General features: G+C 31.9%; 1 protein-coding gene across 1 annotated transcript; it reads right to left on the bottom strand.

The window, feature by feature from the left end:
- Window positions 1-12,510: 12,510 nt before the first annotated feature.
- Window positions 12,511-21,139, bottom strand: LOC132312835 (DNA (cytosine-5)-methyltransferase CMT3-like). Its single transcript, XM_059811366.1, has 21 exons — window positions 20,497-21,139; window positions 20,331-20,368; window positions 20,075-20,177; window positions 19,478-19,585; window positions 19,263-19,382; window positions 19,068-19,167; window positions 18,722-18,939; window positions 18,524-18,589; window positions 18,169-18,432; window positions 17,902-17,960; window positions 17,748-17,814; window positions 17,316-17,645; window positions 17,173-17,241; window positions 16,997-17,083; window positions 16,806-16,893; window positions 14,002-14,117; window positions 13,805-13,909; window positions 13,672-13,715; window positions 13,528-13,597; window positions 13,333-13,436; window positions 12,511-12,815 (listed from the first exon to the last, which is right to left on the bottom strand). The coding sequence occupies exons 1-21, from the start codon at window positions 21,073-21,075 to the stop codon at window positions 12,650-12,652; spliced, it is 2,901 nt and encodes a 966-aa protein (XP_059667349.1). The 5' UTR covers window positions 21,076-21,139; the 3' UTR covers window positions 12,511-12,649.
- Window positions 21,140-22,524: the final 1,385 nt, after the last annotated feature.

Raw genomic sequence — 22,524 nt, 5'->3', positions numbered from 1 at the left:
TGAAAACAGATTTTGATTTTTTATCTTGAAATGAGCTTTGTTCAGGTCGGACTCATAGTTACATTAGTTTAGAAGTACATTTTTTTTAAAAGAAAGCGAAATGATTTTTGTACTTCAATTGACCAATTATACAATAAATAAAGAATTGAAACTCTCTATTTAGTTATATTTGGTATGTAAATAAAGAAATAGAGCCCTCTATTTAATTGTATTTGATATAAATAACCAATTAAAAATTATTCAGTTAGGCAAACTACTGCAAATATATATATATATATATATATATATATATATATATATATAAAATCACTAATTTGAGTGAAATGATAAAACTGTTGTGGAAATTCACATATTTATAGAAATATATAAACCACAATATTCATACACAATGATTCAAGATAATAAACACCACCACCAATGAATAATCAAATAACAATTATATTATTAAACTGAATATTACATCATTTGAACAATATGAATATAACAATGAATATTAATTTAACAAGATAAATAATTCAGCAATATAATATTAATATTAACTCAATAATATAAATTAAGAAATAAAACAATAATAATAAAATAGATAAGAAAGTGCTTGGTTGATTATTGAGGCATGTGTAAGCACATTAACCTAAAGCTAATAGTCCTTCCCTTCATGCGGGTATTGGTTAAACTAATCAACTCCAAGATACAACATAATTAGCTCGCAACTGCATCTCCTCCATGTGCACAACCACATAAAGACTAGGTTCAAGTCTATACAAGTATAGTTCCTAAAGCTTGACTTCATTCTTCCTCATCCTACCTACCAATTAAAAGAGCCGCTAAACTGGGAAAACGAACCTGTTAAGGTCCCCAGAAAGGGGCTTGAATCAATTGAAGAATTGACGAAGCTCAGCCGAATTTCAAATATAGAATAGAGAGAAGAGTCTTAATCACTCTATATCAAACACCTTTTTTCTAAAAAAAATGAGAAATCTTCTTCTTTATATAGAATAATAATTATAGCAGTTATCCATGATATTAATTAAAAATTAAAATGATTAGATTAAATATAATTTAATATATTATAACTGAATATATATTTATTTATTTTTATTAAAATATTTCTCAACAAAAATGAATTTAATGAACTCATAATGATTGAATTAAAATTTTGAATTTTCATTAATTAGAGAAAAAATAATAATAATAACTTTGATACTGAATGAGTTATTGCACGACTACATCCAAATTATTGGCACTAAGGATGCACAAAAAATTAGTGTGACTTACGAATTGGTCCGAACCAAATCGGATTGTACAATTTGATTCAATTAGATTATGGTTTGGAGTCAATTATTACCGTACCAAATGATCCAACCTATTATCTATTTAAAATATATATATATGGTTTAACAAATATTTCATTTTATTCACCAAATAACAAATCTAACTTTTATATACACATACATATATAATTTGTTTTAAGGATTTCAATTAAAGTTATAGGTGATTAAGGTTCACTTTCAAGAGGATGCAGTCTATATATATATAAATATATTATCCCATGTATGATGGTTCGTCTAATTCATTTAGATATTGTCTCCCCTTGTGTTTCAAAGTTCATTTTGCAAGATCCATTTATTTACACAATTTTGTAAAAATATTTTGCTTACTAAAAATAACTTCAACTTGCAAAATTATATATCTTCAATTTCTGCAAGTAGTGATACAAAAAAATAACTACATAGTGAAAAATAGCAATAAAAAAAATAAAAAATAAAAAATTATTTTCCAAATAGAACTCGAAGCAACGATCCAAAACAAGCACACTCTATCATAAAAAATACCTCATGGTCACTAAAATTAAAGAAAACTTATGGTACAATAACAACTCCAAAACAAAACAAAAAAGGCATAAATAAATAATAAAAAAAGAGTCCATTTTAATCAACTAATTAGACGGTTTTGACACAACAATATCAAAATTAATGAATTAAAATTCAAAATCAAAGAAAAAATATAAAGACAAACTAAATCTTAAAATTTAAAGACAAACAAATAAATTATTGAGGATAAGTAACTCCACTATAACAAAAACAAAATCTTTAAAAAGAATATAGTAATACTAGTAAGAACTTCATGCTTCAAACTCAAGTATAAAATTAAACCATCAGTCCAACTAAATCTCCAGGACCTGATGGGTTCCCAAATAGATTTTTCCAAAAATACTGGCCTATTGTTGGTAGAGAGATGGTTTATGCTGTTCTTCACTTTCTCACTAAACTGTTCTCTCCCAAATAGAGTTAACAATACATTTATCTATAAATTTTATTTAAAGTTTAGAAAATATCTTTCTTTTTTTTTTTTTTTTTGAAAATCTTAAGAATGCCCCACTCGAATTCTAATGATAACCCACTATATATTGTTGTTGTTCAAAACCGCCCCCTCTCATACAATTTTCTGGTCCGTCCTTGCTTTTAAGACTGAATTATTCAAAGCTTTTGAATCCATTTCTGAGTACTTATCTGCTGGTAGGGGCCTTAGAAATCTATGTGCTCAGCTGGAAGAATTTTGCAACAGTTCTGGTCTGGAGGTGAATGCAGAGAAAAGTTTGGTGTTTTTCTAAAGGACAGTTAGAAGAAAGAGAAGCATTCTTAGAGTTATGAAGTTCAAGGAGGGGTCTCTGTGATACCCCCTAATTTTGGAACACGGATTGATCAAGTCCGCGCACAAAATCAAGGGATATCAAAACAATTTAAGTATTTAACAAGCACAGAATACAAAGATGAATAATAAAGAATAAATAAACCGCTGAAGAAAATTAATAAATAAATATTACTTAATGATTCTCCAACAATTACAATTCGGAAATCCCATAACTAAAGGACCCCTTAAAACATTATCCAATAATCCAATACTATTTAAAAGTACACAAGATGAATAGACGAATGACAGTCTCCCAGCTGCGGATCCTCAACCTCGAGACTGGAACCTCTAATAACCTGAAAAATAAATCGTGGGTTAAATCCTACGAGCAAGTTCACTCTACCAGGCCTCTGAAAACCAATAAGCAGATCATCTCTGATCAAAACCAAACATAATAAAGTTTTAACTTTAATAAAGCACGATATACATGTCTATATATAATTATATATACTATACTAATCACATCCATTAATAGGTTTATTAAATTTCCATACCTATTAAATAATTATTAAAATAATATTCATACCTAGACCAATCTACCATTTCATTTTATAAAAACTCCTTTGACCTTAATCCCATCCTAGTCAGTTGTTTAATCATTTAAACAACAAATTATAATAAAAGAAATACTCTATTTAATCCCAACCCGATAATGATTTTAATTGTTTAAATCACATATCCAAAATCCAAGTTTTGACAAATCATCCACGTCTTCCCCAATATTATTTTATTAATGTAAAATAATACACTAACCAGTAAGTACTAAACTATTCTCATTTAAGAATATCTAACCCTAATTCAATCCATACATACAACAACCATAGATGATATTTTAATCATCTAACACATAACAACGTAATTATGCTTTGGCAAATCAACCATGCCATTGTAAATATTTTTATTTATATATTGGCAATTCAACCATGCCTCCATAAGTTTATTTATTTATACATTATCAATTCAACCAAGCCTCCGTGTATGTATATTTATACATTGGCAATTCAACCATGCCTCCACAGGTATATTTATTCATACATTTAATTAGCAATTCATCCATGCTTTCCATATATGTATTCTATTCATACAAATATTTAGGTAATATATTTAATCATTTGACAATTCATCCATGCCCACACTTTAACCATAAATTAACTTTAAAATTAACAATACGCTAAATCATACATAGCCATCACATGCATATTATACGCATATCATTAATTTAACAACTAGCCTATTAAGATATGCCAAATAAGAATGATAATATTAATCATCTTAAATGATTTATATATATATATATACCTACACATATGTTATTTAATGTATATATGTGTTTAACACCTTCTTTAATAATCATTGATTATTTAAAATCAATATAAATACATACATACATACATATATATATATATATATATATATATATATATATAATCATCCTTCCATATATATATATGTGTATATATAGTTTAATTTGTCTATGAGTTGTATGGAAGGATGAATATATATATATATATATATATATATATATATATATATACACTTCCTTCCATAACAAATTATTAATTTATTATATTTATACAAATTAGTGCAACTAAATATGTCAGAAATAGTTTCCTTTAAATACTCCATATTGGTTTAAATAGTTTTCCGACACTTTCTCACTAAAACATAAATATCTCCTAGTAGGATGGGAATCTGAGAATGAAATTGGTACCATTGGAAAGAAGACGAAAAATCCTTGAATTTGAGCTCAAGAATGACCCAATTTCGATTTAAAATGACTAAGTTATGACCGTTTTAATTTCTAGTGTCGAATTAGGCCAACATAGTTTCCCACGCGCGCCCACGTGCTTACTATGCACTTGCACGCGCTGGATTCAAGCCTCCTTGTGTGCTGGTATTGGCTAAGCTCTTTCAGCTACCGTGAGCTCACCACACTGAATCCATCACTTCCTTTATGCCGCATCCAATGGTCATAAATGAGTGCGCAAATGAACACGCTCACACTAGATTATTTTTTATTAACTATAATAGATCTAAGGTCCAGATCAGCGAGTGCACCATCTTCTCATGGTCTGCAATACACCAAATAATCCCATAGTTGACCAGACCACTTCTATGGTCCAGATACACCTGCGCACCAAACTTTTATGCGCCGCGATGCACCATATCAATTCACATAAGTTTAATTAATCAAATGGCCCTAATTGGCGTATACACCCTATTATCCTACACCGCGCTGCACTGGATCAATTCTTTATTGTGTCGCCGCTCCACATGCGCCAGTTACCTAGTGTATATATATATATATATATATATATATATATATATAATTATTTTCCTAACAAATAATAGGAAAATAAATCCTAATAAATTCCTAAAACTATTAGAAAAATTCCAGAAAATTACAGAACAATTCTAGAAAATAAAGAAACCATAATTAACTCTCTTGGGTCACGAATCCACCTATAGATTGATTTTAAAATATACATAACACCTATATATATCAATTAAAATCCAATAATCTAAAAATCAAATATAATAGTTTATACTTTTTAATTATTCCGATCTAACCATAATTTTTAAACAAATAAATTTAATTAAAGCCTTGATACTCAAGGTAAAATCCTTATGAGTTCTAAGAGGAAAGTTAGAGAAAACTCGCCTGAAGGTTTCGAAACGAAACCGACGCTTTAAACTTTAATTATCTCTTCCAATTCCGATGTCCTCCTTTTCAGATCCGACCTCCTCCTTGTCAGCCCTTCTTCTTCCTCTCTCTCTGTCTGTTTTATTTTTCTAACGTGTAAAACCTTTAACCCTAAAGCCTTATGTGTATTTTTATACACCTTAAATTCCAAATCCTATTCCAACTAGTATTATGAATTAAAATAATAACCTTTAAATAATTTATATCTATAAACATATATTATATTACATATATGTATATATATATATAAATATATATTCCTTCCATCATTAACTCATTAGTTAATTAAATCATATATACATATATATATCAATAAATATATATATCTATACATATATCTTTCCATAACAATTATGAATTAATTATATTTATATATAATTATAAATATATATATATATATATATTTATAATTAATACAAAAGTGATCATTTAAATAATTAAATAACCACCGGCCTTCATTAAGTAATCCAATAAGGTTTCATACAAACCCAAGATCATATCTTTTGGTCCAACTTTCCTTAAACCCAATCCAATTAATTTAAATAAATAAGATAATTAATTAAATACTAAAATTAAAATAACTAATTACATGAAGCACATAAACAAACAAGAATTTACAACTAAGTCACACAATACCAATAAAATCAACACACCAATAATTCAATCAATAATCAACCACACAAACAATCAATCATCATACATAATCACGAAATATAACTTAATTAAAATAAGATAATTAATCTAGCACTCAATAAAATAAAATAAATCATTGAAAAATAAAATAAAATAAATAATCCTAATTAATAAATCCTTTAAAAATATCGGGGTATTACATTCTTCCCCCCTAACAAAAGGAATTCCGTCCTCGGAATTCACGAATCCCTGAAATGAAAACTTTCATTATTTGTCCCAAACTTTCATTTTCCCTTATTCCACTGTTTGCCATGTAAGATATTTAATATGCAAATATCTATAATAAAATGCTCACAATTGTGTAAATTACTTAAACACTTAGTGGTGTAATATACTAACAGTCAATGATTTGTATATATATATATACCTACACATATGTTATTTAATGTATATATGTGTTTAACACCTTCTTTAATAATCATTGATTATTTAAAATCAATATACATACATACATATATATATATATATATATATATATATTCATCCTTTCATACAACTCATAGACAAATTAAACTATATATACACATATATAAATAATTATATATATATATATATATATATATATATATATATACACTTCCTTCCATAACAAATTATTAATTTATTATATTTACACAAATTAGTGCAACTAAATATGTCAGAAATAGTTTCCTTTAAATACTCCATATTGGTTTAAATAGTTTTCCGACACTTTCTCACTAAAACATAAATATCTCCTAGTAGGATGGGAATCTGAGAATGAAATTGGTACCATTGGAAAGAAGACGAAAAATCCTTGAATTTGAGCTCAAGAATGACCCAATTTCGATTTAAAATGACTAAGTTATGACCGTTTTAATTTCTAGTGTCGAATTAGGCCAACATAGTTTCCCACGCGCGCCCACGTGCTTACTATGCACTTGCACGCGCTGGATTCAAGCCTCCTTGTGTGCTGGTATTGGCTAAGCTCTTTCAGCTACTGTGAGCTCACCACACTGAATCCATCACTTCCTTTATGCCGCATCCAATGGTCATAAATGAGTGCGCAAATAAACACGCTCACACTAGATTATTTTTTATTAACTATAATAGATCTAAGGTCCAGATCAGCGAGTGCACCATCTTCTCATGGTCTGCAATACACCAAATAATCCCATAGTTGACCAGACCACTTCTATGGTCCAGATACACCTGCGCACCAAACTTTTATGCGCCGCGATGCACCATATCAATTCACATAAGTTTAATTAATCAAATGGCCCTAATTGGCGTATACACCCTATTATCCTACACCGCGCTGCACTGGATCAATTCTTTATTGTGCCGCCGCTCCACATGCGCCAGTTACCTAGTATATATATATATATATATATATATATATATAAAATTATTTTCCTAACAAATAATAGGAAAATAAATCCTAATAAATTCCTAAAAATATTAGAAAAATTCCAGAAAATTACAGAACAATTCTAGAAAATAAAGAAACCATAATTAACTCTCTTGGGTCACGAATCCACCTATAGATTGATTTTAAAATATACATAACACCTATATATATCAATTAAAATCCAATAATCTAAAAATCAAATATAATAGTTTATACTTTTTAATTATTCCGATCTAACCATAATTTTTAAACAAATAAATTTAATTAAAGCCTTGATACTCAAGGTAAAATCCTTATGAGTTCTAAGAGGAAAGTTAGAGAAAACTCGCCTGAAGGTTTCGAAACGAAACCGACGCTTTAAACTTTAATTATCTCTTCCAATTCCGACGTCCTCCTTTTCAGATCCGACCTCCTCCTTGTCAACCCTTCTTCTTCCTCTCTCTCTGTCTGTTTTATTTTTCTAACGTGTAAAACCTTTAACCCTAAAGCCTTATGTGTATTTTTATACACCTTAAATTCCAAATCCTATTCCAACTAGTATTATGAATTAAAATAATAACCTTTAAATAATTTATATCTATAAACATATATTATATTACACATATATATATATATATATAAATATATATTCCTTCCATAATTAACCCATTAGTTAATTAAATCATATATACATATATATATCAATAAATATATATATCTATACATAAATCTTTCCATAACAATTATGAATTAATTATATTTATATATAATTATAAATATATATATATATATATATATATATATATATTTATAATTAATACAAAAGTGATCATTTAAATAATTAAATAACCACCGGCCTTCATTAAGTAATCCAATAAGGTTTCATACAAACCCAAGACCATATCTTTTGGTCCAACTTTCCTTAAACCCAATCCAATTAATTTAAATAAATAAGATAATTAATTAAATACTAAAATTAAAATAACTAATTACATGAAGCACATAAACAAACAAGAATTTACAACTAAGTCACACAATACCAATAAAATCAACACACCAATAATTTAATCAATAATCAACCACACAAACAATCAATCATCATACATAATCACGAAATATAACTTAATTAAAATAAGATAATTAATCTAGCACTCAATAAAATAAAATAAATCATTGAAAAATAAAATAAAATAATTAATCCTAATTAATAAATCCTTTAAAAATATCGGGGTATTACAGTCTCTGCCTGTTCATTATCTTGGCTTTCCCATAGTTGCAGGCAAGTTGAGAGAGACTCACTGCTCTGGTCTTCTTGACAAGATTAACACACAGTAAAATTCATGGAGTTCAATCTTTTAATTTATCCACGAGCAGCAGAATTGAGTTGATCAGAACTGGGCCTTGCTTGGTTTGTAATTCTAAGAACAGTTTTTTGTTCTTAGAAAACTGAAAATAGAAAATTGTACAAAAACTCCCCTTAATTTAGTTTTCTGAAAACTCAGTTATAAAAAAGGCATGTTTTCAGAAAATTTTGTTTTATTATTCTCTTAAAACTGTTTCCTGTTTTTTGAATTATTGAGAACTGTTTTAGAGTTACAAACCAAGTAAGCCTCTATTTGGCCTGCTGTCTTCTCTATCCACGTGAGAGTTCAAGATGAGATTGATAGAAGGGAGAGGAATTTCTTGTGGGGTGGAAGTCCAGACAAGAAAAAGAATCATCTTATAGCTTGGGAAAAACTGGCACTTCCTAGGTCTAAAGGTGCCCTATCTTCTTCTTGTGTTCTTACTTGGAACTTCTTGGCGTCCAAAGAAGAGTTGTGGATGAAATGGTTCAGGGACAAGTACATAAAATGGACATTTTTGGACCATGAATCCCAAGACTAGTGATTCTTCAGTTTGGAAGGCTATTTGGAGTACCGGTGTGATTCTTTTGCAGCATCTCTTCTTCTCTATTGGTAATGGTCACAAATTCAGCTTTTATTACGGTCCATGGTTCAATGGACACTCTCTTCAGCAGCTATTTGGCTCGAGAAGACTACTTCTGATCCTATGGCAATCCTCCTTTCATCTACTAGGTGGAGGATCCCGAACAGTTGGCCCTCTGAAATCAAAAATTTCCTGCATTAACAATCTAATTACAACCTTGAGGATTCCATTAAGTGGAAGCATGGCATATTTTGTTTCAAGGCAGTTTGGAAGGTTTTTATAGAGCACTCCGATCCTGTCCCTAGGTACAGCCTGATATGAAAAATAAAATAAAAAATAAAACAGGCCCAGAATTGCTGTACAGTCTGCTCTCATTTTACATAAACTCCATTCCATCATGTTATAATCTCGGAAAGAGAGGATTTGTGGGCCCTGCCATTTGTCTTCTATGTTACTCTGAAGCTGATTCCCAAGACCACTTATTTTGGTGTTGGAACTGGTTCATTCAATTGTGCCACTGCTATGGACTCATTCTTGTTTTGCATTTCTCGGAAGTACTGGAGTGGTTCACAGATATCTTATGGAACAAGTGGAGTCATCTTTCTGTCATATTTTCAAGAAAATCACCTTGTATCTTACTTTTCTTGAGCTCTTTATCAGCATATACGAACTTTCAACTGGTGCCAAGAAAGATCTATAAAATTTGGTTTCAGGTGGAAGGATTCATTAAGACTGATAGAATTCATACCTTGCCACTACCAAATAATAAGAAAAAATAATAATAAATTATTACAAAAGAAATATCAGAAAGTCCTATTTGGAATCAAATGTGCATATGTACTATGTAGTGGTTTTATTGCTGTGATGTAGTCAGCCAGAAGTTCATCAGTAACTTGATTCTCTCTGCAAATTTAGCCTCAATATTACACTACTTTTTTTTTTTTTTTTTCCCCATAGCTTTCTTTTGATTTTTTACTTAGCCAGCCACAAATTTAATGCTGCACAAATTCGTAGCTTTTGTTAGCAATTTGTTAAATTTCTTATGACTGAGAAAGGAACAAGAAGATGTAGGTAAAATTGGTTTTCTGAATTCATGGATGTCTCTATTCAGTGAAATCACACAATGAGGCCACAAACCATGCTTGAAGGCTAGGGATTTTTTTTTGAGGTTCCAGAGAGCACTGAGGAGCAATCTAATAGGAGAACCAAACGTTACAATGCCTCTTATAGTTCCCCAGTAAATAGGATATTTTAAAACAATATCCCGGGGGTAACTGCTACGTGGTACCCCAACCAATGAAAAAGTCCCTTTTCTCATGATAGTAGAAATGGACAATCTATCTTTTGCTGGGTACTATATTATCAGTACCCCAACAGTGTTCTACAAAATAACAAGAAACTCTGGTTTATATTACCGATATCATAGGCAGTTAATGCTAAATTTATTGAATTCTGAATGTAGGGGATAGTATGAAAAGGGAATTAAACAGAAGGAAAGCTACATATATAAGTAAATTTGAGTTCCAAAGAAAAACAAAGTTAAAAAGTGAGAAATGTTAAACACCCTCAAAGTTCAAAACTGATTGTTAAAAAGCTTGCTCAATGCTGAGGGTTGTCCACAAAAGATCAAGGGCCATTTCCATGTGACAAGGAAACCTTTTGCTACAAGAAAAGCAGATATACCTCTGATACAACAACAACAACCAAGCCTTTGTCCTAACTACTTGGGATCAGCTATATGAATCCCATGTTTCCGAGAAATGTTGCAAGAAGTATGGTTGTATTTGTCAATACCCTCTTCCTCAAGTGAATGCATGGAGATGATCACTTATAGGGAAAAGCCATTTGTACACTCAAATCAGCTTGGAAGAGTTTGGGAGGTGATCATCAAACAAAGAGTTGGTATAAACAGTGTTGGAACCAAAGCAGGCCTGAAGCATGTTTCGCAACTTGTTTAGCTCTTCAAAATAAACTAATTTCTCTTTCGAATCTTCAACTCAGAGACATTTGTCCTACCACAGTTTGTCACAATTGTTATAAAGCTGGCAATAGCGTTGAACATTTGTTTTTTGAATGCCCTTTTGCCTCAGTTGTCTGGAAGTCGTCGTTTGATGTGTTTCAGTGGAATTGGAGCCAGATGACTCACGGCAATTTTATGGTTTCGGAGCATATTTAAAACTGATAATAAGAGGAATAAAAGATGTAGAATGGTCTTTACTATGTTCATCTCTCTGATATTCATATATTCAATGACCGATTGCCATTTGTTGGAGAAAATTTCCGATTTTTTTCCTGAGCTTTGTCAGACTAGTGTATGTGGATGTTTTGGTCTGTTCAGTGTTGCTAACCCTCTGTTTGGTAAGAGAAGTTTGGCTAGATATATTGGTGTTATCTTTCATTACTTTTTAATCATTTTTGGGGTTTGGAAGTGGTTGTTTTCAATTGTTTAGTGAGGAAAAAAAGGCACTTGTACATATTATACTTCATTGAACTTGAAAAAAAATGTTATTGAAGGAGTTCATATGAGATGGCCAAAAAAATTAAGGATGAGTCACATTGCTAAATCCCCAAGGAAGGATGTTACCTTAATGTTACTTTTTATCTGGATGGCCTCAAGAAGAAGCAATTCCTCTCTTTAGGAGTTAAACTAAGCATGTTGATCAAAAAAGTAATTGAACACTAACACAAACAGACTACAGTCATTGTTGGACTCTACATCAACATAAATTCAGATGGCTTAGAAATCAATGTCTCCATTGACCGTTGAAATTTTCTGTTCACTCTAGAACTGGATGATTTAAAAAAGAAAAAAAGAGTTGTCATCAGTTTGACTTTGTCTCCATTGACCATTGAAATTTTCTGTTCACTCTAGAACTGGATGATTTAAAAAAGAAAAAAAGTGTTGTCATCAGTTTGACTTCTGTTTGAGCATGCTTTTTTTTCATTTTCTACAAGTTTGGTGTATGATTTTATAAGGTAATCAAAGGGCTGAGATGTCAGTTTTACAAGCTACTCTTAAGGGGTTTAGCGGTTTAAACTTCTGGACAGCTTGAAACGCATGCCAAAAAACAGTATCTCAAGGGAGGACTATAAATTGTTTGCAGCAGCACAACACAACAATATTGCAAATGGAAATAGTCTGGTAAGATCAAGAACATCAACTATCAAATATATTATCACGAAGAGTTGAAATAAAAGTACACTATTCAAATTAAAAGGAGAAATGAACAAAAATAAATATATAGGATAAATGTACTCTTCATTTGTCAATTTTGGGGAAAATTAAACTAATAATCATCCTCAAGGGAAAGTTGTTCCATAATGTTAGGGAATTTTTTTGGCAAAGTAAACAAAGGTTCTTCACCACAAGAAGAACCTTGAAACGCCAAAGCCAAAGCATACCCCAAAGCTCGGGCAACAGGGACAGCAACTGCATTTCCAACTTGAATGTATCTAAAACAAATATAAAATGACGAGTCAGAGCAACTGCATTTCCAACTTAAATGTATCTAACCAAAATAGGACTTTTATTTTGAAAACTTAGCTAGAATTTCAATTTGATATTTCACCTTCACTTATAGTAGACAAACAAGAGACTATTAGCACTTTAAAACCTGACTAATCTAAACAAAATTTGCTCTTTTATTTAATGAGCTTGAAAACATTTATGAGTACGTGCATCCCCTTGGATAACCATCACCAATGGGCCATTAACCCAATGGTAAAAACTTGCTACCCTCAAAAAGGAGGGGAGGGGGCCTCAAGCCCTGGCATAGGCAATGAGTGTGTTAGTGCTTACTTCAATTGCACCAGTTCCTTTTCCAAGAAAGGGTTCACTTGATTCTCAACTAAAAATTACAGAAAAAAGGAGCAGGTGAACCACAAAAATGGAGTTCTAAGATTTGGAAATATTGAATTATAACATCAAGATAGCTAACATATTTTAGAATCAATATCCTTCATTATTTACCTTTCTTTGATTGGGCCAAAAAGTCTATAGTAATCAGGAAAACCTTGTAATCTAGCATTTTCACGAATGGTGAGTACTCTATTTTGCTGAGGATGCAAGATTGTCTGACAAAATATTCAATAAATGTAGTTAGTTAGACGACAAACACATACTTGTATTGCATATGCTAACAAAGACATTAAGGGAGAGAAATACCTGATTATGAGGCTCAGCTCTTGTAACAACAGTTGGTACTGTCTCATCCCACCATAATCGACCAAATGGTCTAATGATTGCACAAAATTAGAAACTAAATTAGAAATCTACTAAATAAAAATATGATTGCTTTCAAGTACTTACTTTGTAGAAGTCCCTCCCACAAAAGTTAAAGCATAATCAGGGACCTATCATTACACGCAACAGAATCAGAATTAGCAACAACTGCTTACAAACTTTTTATAGAAGAAACAAAATATCAATGAACAAATCTTACCAAAGGCTTTCCTGAAGAAAGGTACACCCTTGCACAATTTGGATCCAATTCAACTATGTTATCTTTACCGACCATAACACCTGTCAAATCCCTGAAGTTTGCACCCTAAGACCAGTACATCAAGAAGGATTCAAAAATTTTAAAAACAATTTTTTAACTAATATCAGACCAGGTTGTTGAAGGTAAAGCAAGCCAACCTTTCTCATTGGAATTTGACAAACACGTTGATAGTCATCCTCATTTAACTGGAGTGGACGATGGTCAAACAAGACATACTTCGGAACTTCTTCCCCAAATGTCGAACAACCCACCTCTACATAAAAAATGAACAAGGGTGATCCTACCCGCCAAAACAAATAGAAATGAAAACATGAAAAATCAAAAGTAACACATCTCCCACAACTACAAAACATCAAACACTTAAATCAATGTCCATTTGCAATATCACTAAAAATTATCCAATGGGCCTCTAAAAACAAGACGACTAGTACATTCTCTGAATTTTCATCTCTGATGACCCTTTGATACAATTTAGCCCTTCATTTTCTTAAGGGCAAAGATATATAATCTCCAGTTCTCAATAAATAAGGTTAAGTGCAAAAAAAAACCTGATATATAGTGTTTGAGCAAAACTAGTCCTTACTTTTTAAAAATGTGCAAATAAGCCCCCCGACCACTTTTTGGCAAAAAATAAATTTAAAAATCCAATTTTACCCTTTTGTTCTTATTTTGCCCTTCATCTCTGTCTCCCCCTTTATCCTCTCCACCTCATCCCACCCCCATTACAAGCCACAACCCTCATCACCGCCACACCTAGAAGTATATATACACACATGTATATAACTCAAAGCCCATCCCTGACTTATCAACCACTTCCACATCACTCATTCAATGGAACTCACACACAGTCTCTATCCACTGATGAAAGAACCAGAAGAGAGAGGGTAGATAATCAAGAGATGTAATTTTTTGGCCTCAACAAGTGATTTGATTTAGCGGCGATGATATACATATGGACGATTTCATCAATTTGTCCTCCACCAAGAAAATCGAATCTCTTTTGTGACCAACAAAAGGGTTTTCATCAATTCGTCCCAATTCCATTGTAAACCAAGTGTTATATATATATTATAGAGATCAGAGGGAGAAACATCTCTTTTATCAAACATCTCTTTTATCAAACCCATTTCTTTTATAAATGTTGCATGCGCGAGAAATGGGGATGAAAATGATTTTCTTTTTACTTATACTTCATCTCTATCCATATTATCATTACTGCCTCTAACATGACAATTGTTAATGCCTCTAACAAATTAATAAGTTAGTATAAAAAAATACATTATGACTTATTTACAAGTACACTTAAACAGAACTTATGACCTCTTTTCTTGCTCTAATGCGTTCATGGAACTTTCCTCTCCTAATGTTGGATCAAGATAATTATGGGTTGGATTTGGTAACAGTGGTGATGGCAGTAGAAATGCAAAATGGATTTGGGTTATATATGCATGTGTACCTAAGGTTTGGGTTGTGTTTCTGGTTTTTGAGTTTGGAAAATATAGTTGGTGGTGGTGGTGCGTGGAGTGAGAAAAAGAAAGGAAAAGGTCATTTTACAAATTCCTACATAATTTGGACAAAATAGTCATTTTACATGACTGATATTTATATTTATTAATTTATTTTACTGAAATGAGGGTATCATCGTCATTTTATACCACACAAGGGCCTATTTGCACCAAATTGATAATATAGGGGTTTTTTTAACCACAAAGAGACCGTTTTGCACTATATTGATAGTAAAAGGGGATTTTTTGCACTTTACCCCAATAAATACCCCCTCCATTTCACAACCCATACACACGCATAATCCATCATACAAAAAATTCCGCCTACTTAAAGTACCAACACTTATTTCCCCCATTTTTTTTTTTTTTTTCTTTTTTGTCACTTTCTGTAATTTTCCATCAATTTCTCAAAAAATGTCATGAAGACATTATTTGGGTTCTTCCAAGCCTCCATTGGTTGAAGAAAAGGAACAAGGGAGAGAGGCAAGCGGAAGATCATCTCAATTACACTATTTCCCTTTCTTTCTTTTGACAACCAATTCATTTCCTTACTGCAATAATTATAAAATAACTTACACGTCATATAACTCATGTTTACTCCCTTCTCTAGGCATTAAAGCCCAAGTTAATGCTTCATTGTGCATCCACTGGAGTATAAAGGAGGGCCAGGTTAGGGTAGCACATTATGTAATGCATGTTGCATGGGTACCGTATTATTCTATGCTAGACAAAATAAAGGGAAAGAGAATATACATCAATCTCCTTCCTTTTCTTGATTTCCTCTCATTTTCTCCTTCTATTTATTGTAGTCACAACATTCTTTAATTCTACCCATCTCTCCACACCTTAAAGTCCAAGCTTATGCTTCATTGTGCACATATTGGAGTGTAGAGGATGACTAATTTAAGATAACAAGGCATATTATGCATGTTACATGGTATCATATCCTGTCATAAAAAAAATAAAATGGGGACCCTATGCATCCATGGATTTTTGTCTGTGGTAATTAAACTTGCATGCTTATACACAATTGTTAGGAATACGTGTGTGTTGGAAATTTTCTACTCAAACTCAGATTGTAATGTTTGTTAATGTTTTGAGTCCGTCATCAAGATGATAGAAGATAATATAGATAGAGCTTAGCAAAAAGAATGTCAAAAACATCTCAAGACTCGATCATATTGGTTATAAACATGGACTTATAGTCAATCTAGGTTCTCTCTCATTGGAGGTTTCAGTTCCTTGCATATTATTTACATAATCTAAATTTTTAGAGAAACCTTTGAGAATCAATCTAGGGTTCTTCATAGATTACCAAATTATATGTGATTGAGATAATCAAGCAAGGAAATGAATTAAGCAACTTTATTCAAGCATCAACTGAATGGTTTCTTACCAATAAGAAGCTAGGAAAAAAAATTACAATTAAAACTTACCATCCTTTCTTAGTCTAATGAATCGCTGAAATTCGGTCTCAGGCTCACCCTCATAAGGCATATCATCCCGAGCCTCATCATTCTCAACCTAAGACATACACAAAATGTTAAATTAATTGAGTACAAAACATGTCAAATCAAAATAGAAAAAAGAAAAGCAAGGATACTAAAAATTTAGTTTATAAATATACAGGAGGGAGGTCAGATATAGCATCCTGGAGTAATAATTCCTTCTCAAGTTCAACGTTGCATCCTTCTTCATAAGCAACAGTGCACGACTGCATTAAAAGAGAAGGGTATTTAAAAAAAAAAAAAAAGCAAGAACAAAAATTAAAATTTAATGTGAAAATTAATTATAAAATCATACCTCAAATTCAACAGGGATGGTACCCCTCACTACAAGATTGTGTGTTGGTAGTGGGTATTGAGGCAACCTCTGCATATAAATAATAATCAATCATTATAGAGCACGAGATAAGCTTAGAACTAAAAAGAAATTGATAAAATTACCTCCTTTGGACCAGCACCCCAAATGAAAATACGCATTCGAAATTGTGGAAGTCCAAAACACCCTGCTGCCATCATTCCCACCCGTGCTTGATAATTCATTCCAACAAGTCGCCCTAAAGCATATCTTCCAAGATAACCCCCCGCAAACCTAACAATGTCTACTACATTTTCCATTAAAACAAATCTAGGCCTCAAAAAGTTAACGATATCCATGAAAACAACTAGTTGTTTATTTTTTGGATCATCTAAGGGATTTTCTTTATTTCTAAAGCGATTAAATCCACTTATCCCTTGACATGGCGGACCCCCACAAATAACATCAACATTACCCTATGTGATAAACAGGGAAAAAAAAAAAAAGAATTAATAAGAGCAAATGTCTGAAACAATTATATATTAATAATAGAATCATAATTTGTTTTGATGACTTACAGGCAATGGCAAAATCTTTGATTTGAAACCTTTTGTAACAAATTCCTTTATCTTCTCCTCACAGTTACTGGTGAATTACATTGATTATAAGATATTCCTTAGTTGGTACATAGAGAATGGCACAAAAACAAAGTTAAACTTTATACTAGCATACCCTAAACCTTCCATAGGCTCCCATGAGTCTTCATCCGGTCCGTAACCCTTCCAACGAATCTAAAATCATAAAAGGAGGATGAAACAATGCATTGATTGTAGAAGTTAAAAAAAATTAAACTATGTTCAAAACTTGTTAAATATATATATATATGACTGCATTTTAGAAGTTTAAAACATTTGTTTGTCAGAAAATTTCTTGTGAGAGTTCCTTTAACTAGAGATAAGTAAAAACAAGCTCAGTTTTTTTTATTAAAGATTCAATTACCTTAAGATACAATCCAGGTTTCTTAATTTCCTTTGGGTCACCATGACAAATTGCTAAAACCTTCTCTACTTCAAAATCTTCAGAATCATCTTCTTCTCCATCACTGACTTCAACACCTTCACCCTCGTCACTATCAATATCTGCCACCCTTTTAATATCCACATCTTCTCGTGAAGCCCTACTCCCTATCAAGGAAAATGAGATACACAGCCGTTCCCATTCTTTCAAAAGATTTAGAAAGTCTCCTGCTGACTCGTTTCTAACCTGTATTAAAATATGAATCAAGGCAAGAATTTCATAATTATGTAGTAAATGAGAAAATGAACAAAGGAAATTGTTTGGCAGCAAAACATACTTGAGTCTCAGGATGATTTAGTTTCAGGCTCTCACAGGCATATTTATTCAAGTCAACTGCCCATTTCTACATAAAACAAATAGAAGAGTTCATCACTAACAAACAGAATAGAACAAAATAATAATAATAGCTTAACTATTCACCATTCACATTTTAAAAAGGTATTATATGGCATGGAAATAGAAGTTTAGAACTTACAGTAACGAGATTGACACCTGACAAATTAGCACCAAGGCAAAGTCCTGTGGACATTGCTCCACAACCTGAGTATAGATCTAAGAGTGTCATCTCTGAATTTATTTTCTCTATGACTTGGGAAACTTCCTCACAGTCAAACTTTACTCCACCTACTGCTCCAGCAGCATTAGCCTCGCTAGAGATAGTTGAGCCTGATTCACTGCCAGCTCCTATATTATCTGCAACACACAAAATTTCTGAAACTGAATCCAAAAAAAATAATGCATTCCATTTTTAAGAACAAGTCCAAGAAATTTGATAAATATACAAAAAGAGCATCTTTCAGTGCTTTAATAAAAGAAACTACCTGATGGTAAATTCACAAAAGAAAAATTTGGAAGCAAGTACATCAAATCATAATAATAGTCACAATCTAAAATTGCTGATTTCTTGGAGGCAAAATCCATCTGCAAAATAAGCCAGGAAGATAAACATTTTAAAGTTCCATTAGAGATAAACTAAGTAAAACTTAAGCTTTTCTGCTTGGTAACTTCAGCCATACATTTAAGGGCAGCCTGCAAATCTTAAGCCTCTCAACAAGGCAATTCAAGGGGTTGTCATCCTTGACTTCAGACAAGAACACCCGCTTATCATCAACAAGGTTATAGTGGTTTTTGATGATCTGATGAGTAGGGAAAAAAAAATCAAGCACTGTTATTTCAGGAAAAAGAAATAAGCAACAAAACAACCAGTGGGGCATATGCCAGAAATTCTTACCGTATCCTTTGCCCTGTAAAACCATTGTGCCGTGAAATGAAAAGAGCCATCCAAGGCCTCAAACATCTCTAAAATTCTACAGATATAATTGTCTTCCCCCTCTCCAGCCTAAACACACAAATTAGTTGAAAACACACAAATTACATGTTAAAACTCAATTTTTGTTGTTGTTGCAAGTATACAGAATCAGTGGCATTAAAGGGAGCATTAAGCTCTAATGGTCAAACCATATCAGTATATGTTAGGCAAAGAATAACATTTGCGACATACTTGAATTACAAAATAATATAACCTCAATGAGAAAAAGTAACTTTGAGGAATTGAAAGTAAAAATTCAGAAAAAGTCATTCTTTCTGTTGAATAATTATCGGTTCACTAAAAAAATGTCTTTTGAATTTGTTTGCAACATCCAATATATAATATTAAGTTATCACACAGCAACTAAATTCCTAATTGAGCTAACATCACCATCCTAAAATCTCTGGTTTTATTGATATTGACAGACACCGCATCAATATAAAGTATATTGAACTTTAAAAATCAAATTACCGACAAAATTGAATAAATAAAAAACAATATAAGTTGGGGGAAATGTACCTTCACATGAGCATCGTCTTCTAAATTGAAAATTATACGACCATCAATCTCTGCCTGAGTGAAGTGCAGTTTAGCTTGAATAATCTCGTCTGATTCGTCCTTCCTGTGGCAATTGAAACAATAAAAGTAAAACACAATGACAAAAAAAGAGAACAAAAATAGCACATTGCAAACAAACAATAAAAATATGATTTTTATTTTTCAAGAGTTCAAGCAAACGCACATGCCTACAATATGATATAGATCACAAACTTACCCTTTTAAGCTTTTACATCCATCTATCCCTTTTCCCTTCTGTAATCCAAGAGATTGGTTATAAAAAAAAATTATCAAAACCGTAATACACAAATAACAATATGATATAGTTGTGTATGTATATGCATATATAGATAAATATATACAAAATATAGTTTAAAGCGAACCTTTCCGGCGTACCGATGAGGCCACCTCTGCCGAGCTTCTTCCTCAGGGACTGGTTCGCCTATGAATCTATTCTCGTCTTCATCGACACTAATCTTCTCGTTTTCTTCAATCTTCGACGTTTTTGAAGGAGTCGATCTTTGAGGGCTTTCCATCAAAACTGCTTCTTCGGCTTGTACAGTCTCCTTTAATCTTTTGGACTTCTCCGAGCTCGATGAGGCCTTTCGTTTCCTCTCCGTATGCGGTGACCCACCTTCGTCTACACTTGTCTTCTCGTTCTTCTCGAGACTTCTCGCGGACTTCCTTAAGGGAGTCAATCTTTGAGGGCTTTCCATCAAAACTGCCTCTTCAGTCTCCTTTGATCTTTTCGACGTCTTCAAGCTCGATGATGGCTTTCGTTCTCTCGCCATATGCGGTGACCCACCTTCGTCTACACTTGTCTTCTCGTTCTTCTCGACACTTCTAGTGGACTTCCTTAAGGGAGTCGATCTTTGAGGGCTTTCCATCAAAACTGCTTCTTCAGTCTTCTTTGATCTTTTCGACGCCTTCAAGCTCGACGATGGCTTTCGTTCTCTCGCCATATGCTGTCACCGAAGCGTTGAGAGGGTTTGGGAGGGATGAGGAGAATATAGGTTTCGCAGCGGCTATATCGATATGTGCGTGTTTTTGTGTGTGCGTGGTGTCTATTTAGAAAGAGGGAGGCAGAAAAGTCAAAAGTTTTTGAATAGAGTCGGTGGGCGGGAAGCGAAATTTTAAGAGGATTTGGCGAATTGGATTTGAACGTTGGGCTTGAGTTACGCGCATGTGACCGTTGCGAACAAGGCATTGTTTGGTTATGTCTGTAGGGTGTTCAAAATGGAATGGGCCGGGCCACAGGTTTTGAAATCCAGGCCTGAGCCCGTTAGGCTTTGACTGTTCAGTGTGTCGGGTTATCTTGAAATGGGCTTCATTCGAGCCGGGCTTTCTTTGAAAAAGATACTCCTGGTAAATAATTTTTTTCGGGAAATGTAAATAAGGATGGATACAATGATACATTTACATTAGTTTATAATTTATAAGTATATTTTCTAAAAAAAATTCAATAATCTACATGAAATTGTAAAATGAAGTTAATGAACTCGTAACGATTGAATTAAAGATTCGAATTTTCATTAATTAGAAATAAAAAAAAATTAATAAACTTTTGTTACTGAGGAATGAGTTACTGCATCACTATATCCAAACTAGGATGGTACCAAAAAAAAATTAGTGTAATCGGTGAATTGGTCAGGAATAAACTAACAGGGACGATTCGGTTCAATTCTAGTTGGGAATCAATTATGACTAAATCAAACTTTAATTATTTTGAAGAATGGTTGAACTTATTAACTTCCTTTTTCCCAAGAATTTACCTTTTAAAAAGAGCTTCTATGATATTTTTTATATTTAAATATTAACTAAATAAGTATGTTTTAATATTTATACAGTACTATTAATTAAGAACTCCTTTTTGAAGTAAAACTAATTGATACATACTTTCTTATCAATTATTATATGAACTAAATAGATAAGTATTTTAAAATTAATATTATGAATTCTTCTCCTCATATGACTGACGTGTTTATTATACTACCGTTCAAACACTCTATTACTCATATTTGAATTAAAGTCCTAACAAATTTAAAAAGCTGCAACAAAATCAACATCTAATCACATCGAGTAAAGATTCGATATTAAACTTGAAAACTTAGAAACTAAATTTAACATTTAACATCTAACATCTAACGCATATACGTATGCATATATATAACTTGGAAAAACAGACTTTCAAGCTAAATCGGTATACCAAACTTGGATTTACGGATTCATTTTAGGAGTCTTATAACATTATTATAATAATAATGATTTAATTATGCATATAAAAATGTTAAGTACATTAAAAAAAAAATATAATCTATTAGTGATTGATAGAGTTTAGGAGTGTATTATTAGTAGAGGAATTTTTTATAGAAATATCAAATTTTGGGTATTACATTACATAAAGGAGTGTA

Source organism: Cornus florida, unplaced genomic scaffold (genome assembly GCF_030987335.1).
Source record: "Cornus florida cultivar Cherokee Brave unplaced genomic scaffold, ASM3098733v1 CherokeeBrave_3.0.0_Hap2_Chr06, whole genome shotgun sequence".
In the NCBI taxonomy this organism is placed as follows: domain Eukaryota; kingdom Viridiplantae; phylum Streptophyta; class Magnoliopsida; order Cornales; family Cornaceae; genus Cornus; species Cornus florida.
The sequence above is the reverse complement of the archived record's forward strand: the minus strand, read 5'-3'. Positions and strand labels throughout refer to the sequence as shown.